Raw genomic sequence first — 17,847 nt, 5'->3', positions numbered from 1 at the left:
TGTGGAATGCACAGTTAATTTGCTGAAGGAAATTATTATTTTTAATTTATTACAATATCTCAGAGTAGTTTTGAAGATTTGTGAATTAATCTCTTTGCAGAGTAAACGTTTCAGTAAAAATACACAGCTCACAGCTTAATGTTTAACAACGCTGTTATGTTAGTCCTGGAGATGAAATGGGAAGTATAAAATCAACACAACTTAAATAATCTACAATTAACTGAGTATGATAAAATTATACTCAGTTCCCTTGCTAAAAGTACTGAATATGTGCCCTTGAGGATACCACCACAATGACTACGTGTAAATGTCCTAAAGACCCCCAAATGACCCTAAGAACTGTTACTGAAATTTCTACAGGTGCTTTTCAGGTTAAATAACAGTGACTCCTTCAACTTTATCTGGTACAAACATTAACATTTGTTCATTTCGTCAGATCTGAGCCCTGAGATCTGTTCTCTTTACAAAAAGAGAATTTTGAAATCTGGACTCACTCTTCCTGGTGGGTGATCTTTTCTGAGGGCTGCTGCTTGTACATTCATAGTCCTTGTACATACTGATCTCACACACAGATCTTGTCAAATGGAGGCCTTTGTAAATTTACTCTTGATTAGATTGTGCGGTGTGGCATAATGAGCTCTGGTTTGTTCAGTCAGTGTGACATTCAGACATATTGAGGTTTGTGGTAGTCTTTAACTCACAAAAATATCTGTTCAGTGTCAAACAGGTGCTAAGGCAACTGGAGTGCAGCTGTAATTTACATTACACCACACCACACAGATGCTTTATGTGGGATAAGCTTTCACCCTATGTTTTTTTATAGTGATACCTGGCATCTACAAACTGCCAGAATGTTTCTGACATGCATCTCCAAAACAGCAATTTTACAGAAGTAGGAAAAAAAACTTAACTTACATTAGAAATCAACGTAAAGAGATTTTATTCCAAGTAAATGGAATAAAATGTCGTTTAAATGTCATTAATAAAAATGTACAATCATTTAATTTTTGTTTGTCATTGGACAGTGACAAGATCTATAAACACTTATTCCAAGAACCATCATCTCTCATAAAGTATAACATGATAGCTATCACGTCAAAATTGTTATTGTGATGAACTGTTATAGTGAAATGACATCGCGGGTTATAACAGCTGACTCTGAAGCTTAGTGTATAACAGTGATATAATGCCAGTGATGTACCATAGGTTAATTCCTAATTAAATGTTTTGAATGGTAAAACAGAAACTAAGATTGTACTCTGGATTGTGCAAACACTGAAATGTCCTGGTACTGACTCTGAGACAAAGAACCGCCGGATGTTTCAAAGCAAACAGATTGAGCAACATTGTAATTGAAAGGTTTTTATTGTCAGATGTGACCTAGATCAGTTCATTGCAGATCTGTTTAAATGTATCCTTGTGTTAACAATAAGGTTTTATAATTTGGAACCCAGTTCCAGACAGTTGTGGTGGAGAAACTATATTGTAAATTGGTCAAACACAATTAATGATTTCTCTTGGAGTACATTCTCGTTATACATTGTCAGAAAAACTGTCACTGTGGTGGTACCCTCAAGGGTACAATCTATATCTTTGGTTAGGGAACGTAAGTTTACCTTGTTATATTATAATTGAAGATTTTAAAGTCATGTTGAAAAAGTTCTGTAATGAAAAATTACAAATACTCACTTCTCCTTCTTGAGAAGAGAATGTTATGTACCTTTAGGCAACACAACTGTTTACATTTACACAGTTTGCACCTTTATTCACGCTAATGTACCTCTACGGTATCATTTTGTTGAGAGTGTAGAACCACTTAATATCTATTTGAAAAATATGCCAGTGTTACTTTTCTCCTATCACACAATGCTACAAAGCTCTAGCATAAGCTTTGACATCTTTTCAGATGGTCATTTTCTAATTTAACTTCTTTGGAGGAGCATACCAACTGCCAGCTCTTTTATAGCGGCTAGTACATATTCACATTAGCTAGCATCAAGCTGAGTGACGTGGTGAGAGGAAGGAACCACCAACCATAGAGGGGTACACTAGGGTTAGTTCCACATTCCGTTTTGTCCATTGTTTGTTTCTCTGTACTTTAAAAGTAACAGCTTGATGGTGTAGTTGCAGGATATATCGCCTTTTCATCCCAAATGCCCACCTTAAATACTTCTGCTGTGGCCTGACGTTGGAGATCCACACGTTTAGAGGAGAGCACTAATGTTGGTGACGACAGTCGTTCTATTTGTATGATTTTACATTTTAGCTCACTTTTCCTAATACACAAAGGGAAACTGTCCACCAAATTTGGTCAGTAATTTATAAATAATGTTGTCCAAGTTATATCTCACATGAAGGTTTCTATTTGCAGTTCTGGGTGACAGTTCAGTTAGTAATAATTAGATAGTTTCTTGTACAGTACAGCATGGAGTTCAGGAACAGCAAAAGGTTATTGTAAGTACAAACTCTTGTGTTATCACTTTCACAGTAAGAGAAGGCAGGGCCTTCCATTATCTGTAACCACTTATCCAATTCAGGGTCACGGGGGGGTCCAGAGCCTACCTGGAATCATTGGGCGCAAGGCGGGAATACACTCTGGAGGGGACGCCAGTCCTTCACAGGGCAACACATTCACACCTACGGACACTTTTGAGTCCACCTACCAACGTGTGTTTTTGGACTGTGGGAGGAAACCGGAGCACCCGGAGGAAACCCACACGGACACAGGGAGAACACACCACTCCTCACAGACAGGTCCCTGGAGCTGTGTGACTGCGACACTACCTGCTGCTCCACCTTGCGGCCCAGGGCCCTCTAAATATGATAACAATATCAGAAGCCAATAATAAGGAAAATTAGCAGCAGTAATGGAGTGATTCCAGGAAAGCGATGGATCCACTGTGATGAATTCATCATGATTAATCACGTAATCCATTTTAAAGAATTAAGCTTTTAATAATAATAAATGTAAAATAAAAGAATCAGTGTAAACTCATCACAATATAATTTCTTCTTTTAGTACTGTCTATTGATTAAAAAAATTTAATCACAACAGTAAAGCTTACCTGCTAGTAGTTCTTGTATTTTTGGGAGAGAGGTATATATTTAATGTGTGATCTGCATGAAAAACTGGCTGGAGGAATGTCATAATGTCTCCATGAAATTTTGATGAATTTTGAATTCGAATCTCTTAATTTGCTCAGGCCCTGTGAAGGACTGGCGCCCCCTTCAGGGTGTATTCCCGCCTTGCGCACAATGATTCCAGGTAGGCTCTGGACCCACCGCGACCCTGAACTGGATAAGCGCTTACAGATAATGAATGAATGAATTAATTAATAATTTTGCTTAGTAAATAATTCAAGGAGAGCTGTATTGTCACATTAAATTTCCACATGTATAAACGTATGTTTACCTGTTAATTGGTATTGGTAAAAGTCATGGTAGTTTTAGATTATAGTATAGTAACAGGTATAGAACCAATATACACCAAGCAACCTTAACATAAAAATGACTTTGTTCATTTCATTAGCTCCAATCAAGCAAGTTAACAAAATATGCAGAGCTGTAGATTGCAACAATCTGTAACTATAGAACTACAAAGTACACATATATGGACAATGTTAAAAGAAATGGTAGCGATAGAATTTGCAGTAATTGCAATTAAACATGCATTTGACATAGAAGTCAACTAAAAGCACTATTAGCAGTGGTATCAGTAGCAATGGGAATAATAATGATAATGATAATTAGTACTAAAATTTAGACAAGATGTATTTAATTGAAATGTATTATATATAAAAAGTTATATATAAGTTGAAGAAGTTATATATTGCTGTAACTAAATGAAAAGTGTTTCAATTTCTAAGAAATATCAATCTTCAGTTTCCATTTCTTCATAAGAGCATGACACTTTTGATTAATAGAAGTCTCCTGTACAAATGAGGTAAGCCATTAAAATATCCCGACCTCTGATTGGTGGAAAGCTCATATTTAAGGACACATTTAAATACTAAAGGTTTGGTATCATGATTGAGTGAAATGACCAACAGACCCTGTGTGTGTGATGCCGAGGAAGGAGTGGTAGCTCATGACACATGCATCATTTGAGTTCCATTGTTATAGTTGTGTAAATATTTGCAGACACAAAGCCCAGCCACACAAAAGTGTATTGGTTAGTTTTAACCTCTCTGCTGGTGAGTGAAGAAGGAATCTACAAGGTTTCAACAATGGAGTTTACCTTCTTCTGCTGTTTTGTTTCCATCCTCACCATCTATACAACAGGTATTTATATAAACATATATTCATATTTTGCTAATATTCAGTTGACTATATACATATATTTTTTCAATATAAGTATTTTGCCTTACTTCACGTGTGCGAATGTGTGTTTACATTTTAAAAATAGCATATTAGAATAAGGTCATAATAAATATTCTAATCCTATAGGTCACATACAAATATTTGTGATGCTCCAAATAGTTCTTTCTAGAATAGTAGCAGTTCTTGTAAATGAGAATTTCAAACAACTTTTGTACTTTGTCTTATGTCAAAAAAAAAAATGTAGAGCTTATGGATCAACCATGAAAAAAATATTAATAAAATAATAGAAGTGTTCTGACCTTCTGTCAGAATCCACCCTTCATTTGTTTCATTTCTAACTGCCAATAAGTACACATTATTTATACAATGCGTTCAATATATTCTTGGTATCTATAAAATCTACTGATACTGCAGGTAATTAAAAAAAATTAATGTTTTTAGGAAGTAACACTTTCTGATATAAAGAAAACATCAGCTCATTTCGATCATTAGTTTTGTTGCAATTGCTATAAAAACATTACTATTCTAAGTAACACATGCATGTTGATGAAATTAGACCATTGAGCTGTTCCAAGAAACTAGAATTTATTAACCGGAGATAATTCTGAGAATTGTCAAAGCAAATATGCGATTTGCATATTTTGAAGTTGTCCCCAAAGCTACTAGTGTTTTCAGGCCACTCCGGAGTCCAGACTGCAACATCCTTGAATGACTTTGGGATTAGCTTGGCTTGTGCCACCAATATAATAAAACTATGTGAATTTCTCAGAAAAACTAAATGAAAGTTTCCTAAAAATGTAAGTTTTAATGAAGGTTAAGACAATTAAAAATAGTTAAATATATGGTCTAATTTTTCAAAAGATGGTTGAAAAGAATTATAGGTAGTTTTTGATATTTACACAGTACTGTAGGTGGAAATATTTTGTTTGTTCCAAAAGTGACTGTATTCAGTCCATTGAAACTCTTCGAGGGACTAGTCACTCAGTCACTAATGTTCTAAACAGAAGATTCTCTATAAATGGGACATTAGATCTTGATTACTTTTTGTGCCTTGTAAGAGTAGAGCTTGGTGTCAGTGACACATCCTTGTTAAATATAATTCTGAATTGTAATTGTCTCATTATATAACTGTTTTCTCAAATCATTCTAATAATTCTGAGGTCTGAGACTGACAATAATTGTAAGCGCTATTCTTCTCCGTTTCTTAGGTGTGTCCAGTGTGACTCTGGTTCCATCCGAGAACCCTGTGGTGGCGGGTAGAAATGTGACCATCAGTGTGAATCCTGGGATGACTATAAGTGCTGGGACATGGCTGTTTGGAAGCAATATGATAGTGTTCTGGTTCCCAGACATGTTAGTACACGGGGACAATTACAAAAACAGAATCTCATTCAACTCTACTTCTGCTCAGCTAACTCTATGGTCAGTGCAGGTTAATGATTCTGGACTCTATGTCCTGCAAGGTGCGAATCCGAACATACGAACGGAGGTTTCTTTGTCTGTCCAAGGTAAATTGTCTATTTCTATTTCTGACTTATCTGGAGTTAAATACAACATGTTGTCATGTTACATGTATAGGCTTATCCAACATTTGAAATCCTGCGCTTAAGAGACTTCCTGTTAGCCGAGTGTGGTGATCCTACCTGAATCAAACACATCTGCCATGTGCAGGGCTGTATTTTAATAATTTAACACATTCTGAATACCTTCAAATATCTACTTTAAATCTTAGAATGATTCAGTAAATAGTGAACAATTAATATTTTAAAAACATTAAAAGTGCCAAAGGAATTATTACCACTGATTTCTAGATTTTCTGATTTCTGATTTGCAGGTTTGCAGTTTTTTATTTATTTAATTATTTTTTTGGTACAATAACGGAATTCAGAGCCTGAATATAGTAATATGCTAGTAAAGTATCTAATATACACTAGCATTCTAGTAATGTAATATATGTTAGCATTCTAGTATTGGAATATAGGCTAGTTTTCCAGTATATGCTATTTGTTTGATGATATGTAGTGCATTTGTATTTAAATGTGAATAAATACTAGCACACTTGTCTTTAAACATATGCTAAGAATGGGTTTGTGTGTTTTCTTACCTACAGAACCTGTCTCAAATGTGTCTCTGATTGAGAGTAAGACGAATCTGGTGGAGTTTAATGACAGTGTGTCATTTACCTGTTTGGCACTCGGTAGTCCATTAGTCTTCTCATGGATTAACGGCAGCGCTCTAGTCAACGCTAGCACTGCAGGAGCCAACGTCCAGCTCAGTAATAACGGCAGTGTACTCACCATTAACAATATCACAAGATATGACAGAGGTCCCTTCACATGTGTGGTGAAAAACGACATAAGTAATGGAAGCATACAGTCAGCCTTACTTAATATCAGCTGTGAGTATGAAGCTATGTTAAGTCAGTAGCATTTTTCATTGCTGTTTTCATTGTTGGTTAACAACCTCTATTTTCTCTAATGTGGTTAACCTGTTAGTCATTAGCTATTTTTCTGAATTTCTGGAAAAAAAAACCATAATTGCCAAATTTGAATGATTATTACTTTCTAAATACTTGGAATAAATCAAAATATTTGGGTTTTTCAGTAGAAGGACACTTTAAAGTAGAAAAATAATTTTTGACCCTATGAAAGTTTACATATGCTTCCCATTGACTTGGGGCAATAAATATCCAAAGTGTCAAACATTGTGTCAAACAGTATTCCATCACTTTGAATAAGGTGTTAAATTAATGGTTAGGGTTAAATAGGGTTAAAGTTTAAATGTTTTCAACACTTGGTTTTAAAATTAAAACATATTTTGAATATCTTCTTATATATTACCTTAGGTATTCTAGGAATTTTTTTTTATTATTGAATTTTATTTTGGTGAGAGTGTTTGGGTTTGTTATTCTAAACAAGTTAATATATTTTAATAAGCAATGAATCTCCAGTTTTTTAGCAATTACTTTAAAGAATTCTATAAGGACAACTACAAGGATTATTTATTTTGAAATGATTAGGTGTAGCCTGTTTGCCAGTGAATTTTGCTGTTATTTCCCAATGGCCGAAGAAATATCATACCTGTTAAGTGAAAGTAAAATATGTTCCATATCTATGGTGGTGGATTGTGAGAACAAAATGTATTAGCCAAACAATTAAACCTTAATCTTTTATTCTATAAACGAAAGGGAACAATTGCTTCTGAAGCCACCTTGAATCCATATTCAATTCAGTTATAATACTGGCCAATTATAGTGCCATTTATACAGCCTGAAGGCAGTTGGCCATCTTTGGTTTCTGTCTGTTTTTGTGTCTTTTCCTGTCAGTGAACAATGTCATGAGTTTGCTTCCTTCATTTTAAATAAATAATTACTAGATAAAACAGGGTGTATTATGGTTAAAAGTAGAGTAAACAGAATTAAACCACCACTCCTCTACTTTTAAAAAAAGTAAATATGATCGGGTTATATTTATTTTATCCGTCTTCAGTCTCAAAAAAATTAAATTTTTATATGTGAAGTTAATCCAACAATATTTAGTCTATCTACTTGTCCGTTTATTTTATATATAATAAATATGAATAATAGCTATTTTTAATATACTACATTAAATTTTAAAATGACCTTTTTTCCATTAGCAACTATATATTTGACTTTTTCTTGACATGCACAAAATGTATTTGACCTTATTCCTTAGATGGCCCCAGTAACCTGACAATGAACATCCTACCAGAGAAAGTGGGCTACATTTCAGGATCGAACATCACTCTGTCCTGCTCAGCCAGTTCCAGCCCCCCAGCAGTGTTCCAGTGGTCCTACAATGGGGTTTTACTTAATAGAACTGGACAAATATTACAGTTTGTAAACGCCTCTCAAAACATGACAGGAAACTACACCTGCACTGCCCACAACACGGTCACTCTCAGATACACCGCAGTGCCCAGAAACATTCAGATAATTGGTGAGATCATGGTTAAATACTTAAGTACACACCACTGGTCAAAACACTATAGAAAATTGTCGATGCATTGATGTGATTTTAAATTGACATAAACATTTTTTGCACAGTTAAATATTGCCATATTTGTGATTACTGTATCCAGGAGCAATATGCACAAAAAGGAGTTAAATTATATTTATTGAAGTAGTTATATATTATTTTCACATATTTTCTACAAAGTACAAGCAACATGAGTTAAGGAGACAAACTGTTTTGTAATTTGGGTCCTTGTTTAAAATAGATTTAATTAAAAATCTCTCAGATACAGCCAGTTCATTAGGTGTCAGTATAATAGCTATTTCATAACATAAAGCTGAATTATTGCCAAAAATACATGTTCAATATATACTCAATACACTGTGAAAAGTGGAACAGTTGTTGCTCTGTTGATGTGTTTTTCATGTAGGAATTTATCTAAAAGTTATCACTCTTCTTACATCATTTATACTAGTGTCGATGACGTTTTGCCCCTGACAAGACTAGTCGTTTAATATTAGGAACTGACATTGTGTCTCGATCAGATATTTATTTTTTTATAAAGAACATTTTGCACAATATGCACTTCAAGTACATTATTCATTCATACATTCATTGTCTGTAAGCGCTTATTCAGTTCAGGGTCACGGGGGGGAGGGTGGCCAGAGTCTACCTGGAATCATTGAGCGCAAGGCAGGAACACACCCTGGAGGGGGCGCCAGTCTTTTAGAGGGCGACTCACACTTACATATTCTCAAGTACATTACTGTTATTACAATCAATCCAGTGCATATTCTAAATAGCACTCTGTAGTTATTAAAAATTAAGACATTAGAATTAGGATGAAAAAAAATATAAATATTTTCTCACAACAAAAATATGCCACAAATTGCACTAATCTTTTTTGACACCTGATTGCCTGCTGAAGTAGAACAAAGAATTGGGTTTAGGCACATGTTCAATAAAGCTGATACAGGGCAGTAAATTTTAAAGTTAAAAGTACCCAAATACTGATCTTTTTGATTGGATCAAGACATGTCTAAAATATACATTTAAATATTCTTTGATAAATAACTTTAAATTAACACCCTGTCTTTAACTTGAATGGAAATAAGAAACAAGAAAATTGATGGAAGAAACTGGATTTTATGTCTTTTTCAGTGTTTTTTTCAATATGCTGAAACAGAATCATATAAAAGTGACTTTCAGTTAAACAGTAAAGATTAAAAGTGTAATTCTAAAATTAATCAAATAATCCCAAATAAACATTTAAAAGTGAGATGAGAAAACCATTGGAAAAAGTTTGAATATCATCATGTGATACACTGCGGTGAGTTTATCGTTAAGGTGCTTAGCAACATCAAAAGTATATATTTACATATATATATTTACAAATTTATTAGATTACAGGGTGACTCATAATATTCTGAGTTTTCTCATTATCAGTGCTTATTAACATGTTGAAAGTATTTGTTTCTAAAGTTCTAAACTCATGTTATTTTGTGCATGTAAATGAGTAAATTACTGCTATATCTTTGTCAAATATAGACCCAGTATCAGCTGCTAAAGTGGTGCGTGTTGGTAAAGTGCCAATATACAACATGTCCTTCACTCTGAGATGTGAAATTACTGGGCCGGTGGACTCTGTGTACTGGATGAAGGATGGTATATTAGTGTACTCTGACAGCCATATCTCTTTCTCCAACCAAAACAAGACAATCACTTTTAGCCAGCTCACTCTCTCTGATAATGGAAATTACCAGTGTTTAGCTGGCAACATAGTGAGCAACATTACCAGCAAGGTTTACAGACTAGCGGTCAACTGTAAGTAACAAACAATTTACATTTTTTTTAAATTGTGTATACCCCCTTGTAAGCAATTCCCAGGTTGTGGTGTTGGTAGATGACAATATTGGTGGTTGCTAACATCCTGTTAGTTGGTTTCTGTGTAAATTCAGATTGTTTCTTGGTTGTTTGACATAGTGTTCCAGGTGATTGCTAGGCGGTTGCCATATCTCCAGTACAAAACTAAAGAAGTAATTATTTATTCCAAATGTGAAGCTGCTGGGTTTTAACTGACTCACTAACTCACTCACCGACATTAAGCAGGAAAATGATTCTTCACAAGAGGCAGCAATTAACACCCAAAAACCATTGTTGTAGATTTTCTTTAGGGAAACTGTGTTTTTTTTATCTTTGAAAATCTGTGGGGGGTAAAAGTAGTGGAGCTAATGAATGAAGTTAGATGGTGGAAAACAGTGATAATATAATGTTTCATTTTATTTCTTCATCTCCTAGATGGCCCATGGAACGTCACAATATCAGGTCCAACCATTGCTCAGAATGGATCCAGTATAACGCTAAACTGTTCAGCCTCCTCTCAGCCACCCAGTAATTACAGTTGGTATTACAACGGCTCTAAAATTGCATCTGGGGCTTTATTTCAGACTGGAATTTTGTCTTTCAACAGCAGTGGGGAATATACTTGCACAGCCCACAACAACGTAACAGGGAATAATGGCAGTGCTACAAGGAACGTTAGTGTTATTGGTAGGTCTTGAATTTTTACCCCCTTCATCTTATTTCCACATGTACATTGGGGTCACTTGTGGCTGTTTTCTACTCTTGAGTATTTTGATGATTTTCGAAGTATAAATGAAGTCTTATAATAGTTTTTTTGCATGTGTCCTGATCTGATGTCCAGTCTATGTCTGTTCTGTCTTGTTTTCTGTCCAGTGGGTATCTCATCCATTGTGGTGACCCCGAGTATGTCTGTCCCTCTGGCCCATAAGAGGCTCCAGCTCTTCTGTAACGTAACCGGTGATTATAGCAGCATCTCATGGATAAAAAATAACCAGACATTTAGTCCATTTCCCACAGCCAACTTATCAGCGGACAACACTACTGTAAACTTCTGGTCTCTGCACGTCTTTGATGATGGGTCATATCAGTGTGTTGCCACAAATATCGTTGGGAAACATGCTAGTCAACCATACAAGCTAACCGCTAACTGTAAGTGATCTGCTATATTTTATTTTGGAAGAGAAATATGTTATATTAAAACAATGGTTTGATCAAAACTGAAATAATTAAATATGGTACAGACACATTTGATGTCTGAAGTATGGCATATTGTTGGTAATTAATATTAAAGTGAGCACTTATGATTAGCTAACAAAGCTAACAAGTTCATAATTCTGACAACCTGCATCTGCCACTACATGACGAGAAAAATCCACAAAGATTTATGTAGTTAACGGTCACTATTTCTATTAGAAATCTTCCCAATGTTGCTAAAGGTACATAGAATCATTTATACACTGAAGAATATTCACGAATTTTTGTTCTCTAATTATTAGTGCATGTGCTAACAGCACTTGCTTTCAATTGTTAAAATGCATATCACCACATTTGTCTCCAGCAGTGCTGCAGAAACATGTTTCAGCAATGGATATCAGTCATTTAGTAGCCAGGCTTCCATTCAAATGTTTCATAAATGTTATGTACAATTATGAGAAAAATGCTAAATAAACCATGTTTCCTTCCATTACAGTCATATGAAGAAATTTTGTGATGATGTAATCTAGCTATTAGGGGTTACATCAAACCTAGCAAGACGCGGAGATTTGAGTCGATAATTGATTTTTCTGTTGGTACATTAGTGCGTCATTGTTATTGTCTTGACTTACAGCTTGAAATACCATTGTTTATTGAAAAACACTTTACCATCAATTCATTTTCTTCAATATTTTTGCATTAATGATATTCAAGTCTCAGCCCACAAGTAGATGAGTATATATGTGAAATATATTTCAGTGCATTTCAGGACTTTCCCCAACAAACGCCATATTTCGCATTACAAGCATTCCCTATTAATTTTTTAAATAGTCACCAGTCTCCTCCTGTTTATGGTTTTGTCCATACATAATACAATTCCACATCTACTGACCCTTCATATCTATTTATACAGATGGTCCAGAGGACCTGAAAATCACATCCATGAATGACATCGTGCTGACATGCAAGGCAAATTCCCAGCCGCCAAGTGTTTATCACTGGATTTTTAATAAAGACATAGCTGCGGGAGAAGGTCCTACAATCACCGTACCCCTTATGACTCCAGTGGGCAGCAACTACACCTGTGTGGCCAAAAACCCCCTGACCAACTTCACTCTCTCAGAAACCTACACTATCTTAGGTGAGCCACATCTTTTGGACTTCTGCTCATCTACTTCAACATTTCTTCTGAAATTGAGTATAGTAATAAGTCGTTTCCTGTGCTGGCAAGGCTTGAATTACTAGATACTTAAGTGTGTTCCTTGTGGAGGTTTATGGACACCTACATGTCAAAATTTGATGTGAAATTCGATGTAAAACGTTTGTCCCCCACTTTGCCTCTGCTCCTCTGGTGAGGCTTTATATTTGCCACTGATCTCTGATGTGCAGCTACTCCAGAGTGTCATATTACGTCACACTTTTCTATTGAGAACAGTGTTTATGCTCAATTTAATGCCTGAAATTATTATTTATAAAAGGTTTAGAGATGTATAATATTTACATTAGTTTTTAATACCAGATCTAATCATCTCGTATTTTTCTCCACAGCTTATAATGCAGCAAGCTCTCTGCAGGCAACTGGACAGGCCACCATTTTCTCTGTTATTATTCTCTCTGTTCTGACACTTTGGATGTGAAGCTGAGATTATTGCAATCTTAAACTTCACTGTGACCCTGTGTACTGACCAGTCATCTACATGATGGACATGATGAACACAAGGGCTTTTGAATTATAGTCAAAGGTTTTGGGACTCCTATTTTGTACTGTGCATATTCCTTCTCCCTCAGATAAAACCTCATTTATATGTGAATTTTTTTAATTGTCATAGTCCCTCAGTCCCTTGACACTGTGTGAAAATTTTCAGACAAAGAGAAGTGCTACAAAATACCTTTTAATAACAAAATTTTTTGGACACCTGCTCAAATGGGTATTCGTGGGTAAATGTATATTGTGGAAATGCTTTGTACCTGATATTGGAACATTGCTGGGATGCAATGCAAATCAGCCACAAAATCCCAAACCCAAATTTATTTTTTTGTAATACGGCACCAGAGAAAACAGTTCCACTGCTCCTCACATGGAATTTCTAACTGTGGTATTTCACTCATGGGCAGTGGCTTAGGAGGGAACAGTCCAGAGATTATACAAGCTCCTTAAGTGCTCCATACATGATCATCTGTATCTACAGGGGTGTCTACATACATTTGGATATATTGTGTACAGTTGTGTAAAGCTGGCTTCCAAATCTCAGATGCCCCACATTCCTGACATACACAGGACATGACTGAGGAAGTTTAACAAAATGAATCAAAAATCAAAAATATTCTTTTGCTTATTTCCTAATGTCTAACAAAAACGCTTTGACAAGTGGACACCCAGAAAATGGTTGCACTCTGTAACAATACCCCACTCTTTATGAGACCAAAAAATTTTTAGACATCTGCTTGTCCAAAATTTCTTCTGAAATGTAGGGTTCCAATGGGGAGTTTCCCTTTGCTGTAGTATCGGCTCCTATGCTCCTAGGAACACTTTACATGTTGCTACTTTTGGCTATCACCCAAATCTGCAATGGCCTGCACAGCCACAGCTTTGCCAAAAGTGGCTAGATGTGTTGTGTGCCACTTTTGCTTCATTTGCTAGTGCTGACAGTGGGCCAGCAGTGACACGTTCTCCTGCATCTGCTCTGTCTGGGGAATGTCACACTTTGTTCAGTGCTTTCAATTCACTACATGTAGCGGGTGTCTACAAACCTTTGAACATATAGTGTAATATTGAGCTTTTTATAATTCACTCTTGGAATTCTTTATTTATTGCTAACTATTAAACATGAATTAGGTGGTTTTAGTCAACATATTTTACTTTTATTCCAGATATAATAATAATATATGCACAGATTAAATGATAATTTTACATAATGTACATTTTTAAACACTTTATATTTGTACTTGATTTAAAAAGATTATAAAAATCATGTCCATATTCCATGTGTGTAACTTGATTTTATTTGAAAAAACGTATATAGAGATACAATTTTCTACTGGGATGTATTAAGGAGTCACTACTTGTAAATGTATTATATTTTGAAGAAAATAAATTATAGCATTTGTGGTGTGGGCAACTTTATTTTATTTTTTATTATTTTATTTATTGTTTTTTTAACTAAGCTTACGCAGATATATGTGTGGATATACACTGTAAGACAAAACATTAAAACCACCCACAGATAAAACAAATTTGAGGTCAAATATAAGGTGGGCCTGAGGAATCAGAACGTAACTGTGGCAAAATTTAGGGTGAACTGGTGACACAAAAATGTAATGGCTGCGAAATTTTATGTGGACAATTGCTGTACAATCAGACCAGAGACGCCACACCTCAAACGTTACAAAATGTTAAGGGCAAAAGGCACCAGGATGTAGTTGCTGCACCATTTATGGTGGATTGAAGGCTCCACTATGTAACTGATGCAAAAATTTAATCTCAACGAAAAATTTAATGTGGAATAGAGGCTCCAGAATGTAACTTCTACATTATTTAAGGTGAAACTGAAAATTCTAATAAGGCATTAGCTGTTAAGAGAGCCTGGTTAGAACACTCTTCAGCCAATCAGACTGTGTGGTCAGAAGAGTTTTAGAAAGGACAATACAACTGGTTAATTACTACTTTAGTTCACCCATGTAATGTAATAATTTGAGTAACTTTAAATGATGAAACCAAGTATAATTCTGAAGAGGTTATATTGGGATGCTAACAATCTTTCCCTTATTTTTCTCTATTTGATCTCTAAAGACCATCATGCATTTTTGTTGGGGATATTTGTTCATCTTGCACAGTCTCTCCAATGTTTGCTTTCCTGAGAGTAGAAAAAAAAATATGATCAGCAATTGGTACAATTCTACAAAAAATTGCTACAATGCACAGTAATAATTCATCTTTTCTGGCTCATTAGCTAATTTAATAACAACACAGAACATTTGGCAAATAAATAAATGAATAAATTAATGACTCCACATTTGCAGACAATTTATTATTGACAAACATTGAATGTGATTATTAGACAAATTTGGGCTAAATTTGTCCAACCTCATAATAAATGCTATGAAAGAAAGATCATTAATAGGCCGTGAAACCACAATTTCCAGATTGAACTAACAAAATGGATGGCAGAAATCATATTCACACACACAAAAATAAAATAAATAAAAGTCATTGTGAATAATCAGTGTGACTCTGTTGCTAATCAGATATGTTTGAGAGTATGTGTATGAGAAAAGGGAATCTTACTCTGAGAACTTTTTCCATTGCATTTGCATGGACGGGGGCCTTTATTTGCTCCTAAAGGTGAGACAGAGTCAGAGAGAGAGACAGAATTAATCATTTAATGTTACATTTTGGACATATTTATGGACACCTGCTCATCTGCTAGCATAGTTAGTGCAAATGTTGAACATATTAATCACAACTTGCTGCAATCTAAAATACTAAGGTGTATACTTAAAATAAAGGAGGTAAAAGTCTAAATAACACTGGAAATACAGAACTTTCAGTTATTCAGAATTGTAATAAATCCTGTGGTTTTTAGTGAAATCCATTATAATAAAGGACAATTTCCTAGCCACTCGTGGCATGACACTGTTGCCTATAACTGTGGGAATATGGACAAATACAATATTAAAATGCATTCAACTCTTTGGTTGAGTCTCTTTCCACAAATTTTTGGCCGTATACTGTATTGAGAAAAACCCCCCAAACCCAAAAAAAGGGAAGCGCGAAGGGGAAAAAGTATGTAAAACCACACCCTCTAGCATTAAGTAGAAAAAGAGATGTTTAAAAAAACAGAAGCATTTTTATGTTTGTAACATCTTATTACTGTTATAACTTTTTGGGTGAGTCATTTTCTCTAGTGATTCTGAAAAAGCTGTTATAGGGACATCCAGTGGCCGGGATGTGTCTAATATTCTCTACTAAACCTATATGAAAACATGGCCACCTCTCTATGGAGTAAAACTGGTTCATGCTGGGACTAAAATGCAGTGGGATTCCTTGCATGCACTTTACAAAAGAACATTGAAAAATAATATATCTTCAGTTGTGAGTGGTTAATAATAACAAAGCGCTTAGTTTTTAGTAAAACATTGCTATATTGTGCCTTTTGTAACAAGATTGTATTTTTACTTACTATGACACAGACATTTGCCCGGTGGTGTGAGGGTCCTGGCTGGCACTATGGTCTTATCTTTGCCAGTGGCATCATCATCAAGCCTCTCCACATCGCCGGGATTGAGTTGAGCTGTATCGTTTACACAGAAACAAAGTTTAAAAAAAAAACAAAAAACAAAAACAAAAAAAAAACTCTATATAGGCTTTGACTAAGTTGGGAAGACACTTTTGAAAGATAAAATAAATCCTTGACAGTGTGCTTTATGAAAATTACCAAGATGCTCTACTTACAGTCGGTGTTCACCAGCTGAGAGTCAGTAATGTCTAGAAGAACAAGCACATGAATAAATATGAACAAAGAAAGCATTAAATAATATATATTAGCCAAAATATTTGTTTTTATACAGTACTGTGCAATAGTTTCATGCATTTAAAGCAGATATTACAGGTAGAGATTGCAGGTACATACATTTTTTAAAGGATATTGTAAGATTTAACATATTATACACTGTGTGGAGACATTTTATAACAACGGTAAGTGATTTTCCATATAATTTCACAAGATCCAAAACTGCAGGTGATATGTTTAATAAATTTAAACATGTATTTATTTGTCCAGAAATTCACATGAAACTAAATTTTACATATTTTCTCAGATTATATGAACATTTCATATAGAATTTTCTGATTTATTTGCTGCAACAGACAGCTCAGAGTAATTATCCTATGTTTAGAGGGGGGAAAATATGCCGATAAAATTCCATTGGTAATAAAAATGGAGAAATGTATTCAAACATTGGTGGATCGATATGAACATAAATTAAATATTAGTTTGGCAATATTAGTTGCCAAAAATTTTTTTTGTATCTGTAGTAAATACATATAAGGTGGTAAAAAAAACAAACCTTTACCTTGGCACTGAAGAGAATTAAAGCCAATCATGAAGATGAAAACCAGCAGAAGCATCACAAACCTCATTTTGTTACAATATATCAAAGGGTTTTAAAAAAAAGTCCTTTATTCTTCAGATTCTGTGCTAAAACAAACTGTCACTTGGCAGTAAAGGGGAAGCAGCACTGTATTTATATGGTGAAGCCCATGGTGCCTGTTTTCAAGTTCCAAGCCCAAGCTTGCATCTTAGTTGACACGGCAACGGGTCACAGTGTTTACATCACTAGGACCTGCCAACTTTGATTAGTGTCTTCATGCAGGTTGGATGTGAAAATGGCTGCCCTGTTGGCCTTTATCGTGCAAAGGATCTTGTTGAATCTGTGCTTGAAACCCAACACTATTCTGGCAGAATGTACTGTTGGGTTTTGCATTATACACGTCTTG

The 17,847-nt window shown here is 34.9% G+C and overlaps 1 protein-coding gene across 2 annotated transcripts; it reads left to right on the top strand.

The window, feature by feature from the left end:
• Positions 1–2,360: 2,360 nt before the first annotated feature.
• On the top strand, positions 2,361–13,758 carry LOC136708593 (carcinoembryonic antigen-related cell adhesion molecule 5-like). 2 transcript variants are annotated; one of them, XM_066683236.1, is made up of 10 exons: positions 2,361–2,454; positions 4,141–4,281; positions 5,529–5,828; positions 6,431–6,718; positions 8,016–8,279; positions 9,843–10,118; positions 10,593–10,844; positions 11,031–11,306; positions 12,265–12,492; positions 12,900–13,758. In XM_066683236.1, the coding sequence occupies exons 2-10, from the start codon at positions 4,227–4,229 to the stop codon at positions 12,986–12,988; spliced, it is 2,028 nt and encodes a 675-aa protein (XP_066539333.1). In that variant the 5' UTR covers positions 2,361–2,454; positions 4,141–4,226; the 3' UTR covers positions 12,989–13,758. The 2 variants fall into 2 exon arrangements, with proteins under 2 accessions (XP_066539333.1, XP_066539332.1); XM_066683235.1 differs by having other exon boundaries at positions 12,265–12,950.
• The last annotated feature ends 4,089 nt before the right edge of the window (positions 13,759–17,847 follow it).

The sequence above is a fragment of the Hoplias malabaricus genome, chromosome 10 (assembly GCF_029633855.1).
Source record: "Hoplias malabaricus isolate fHopMal1 chromosome 10, fHopMal1.hap1, whole genome shotgun sequence".
NCBI classification, from domain to species: domain Eukaryota; kingdom Metazoa; phylum Chordata; class Actinopteri; order Characiformes; family Erythrinidae; genus Hoplias; species Hoplias malabaricus.
The sequence above is the reverse complement of the archived record's forward strand: the minus strand, read 5'-3'. Positions and strand labels throughout refer to the sequence as shown.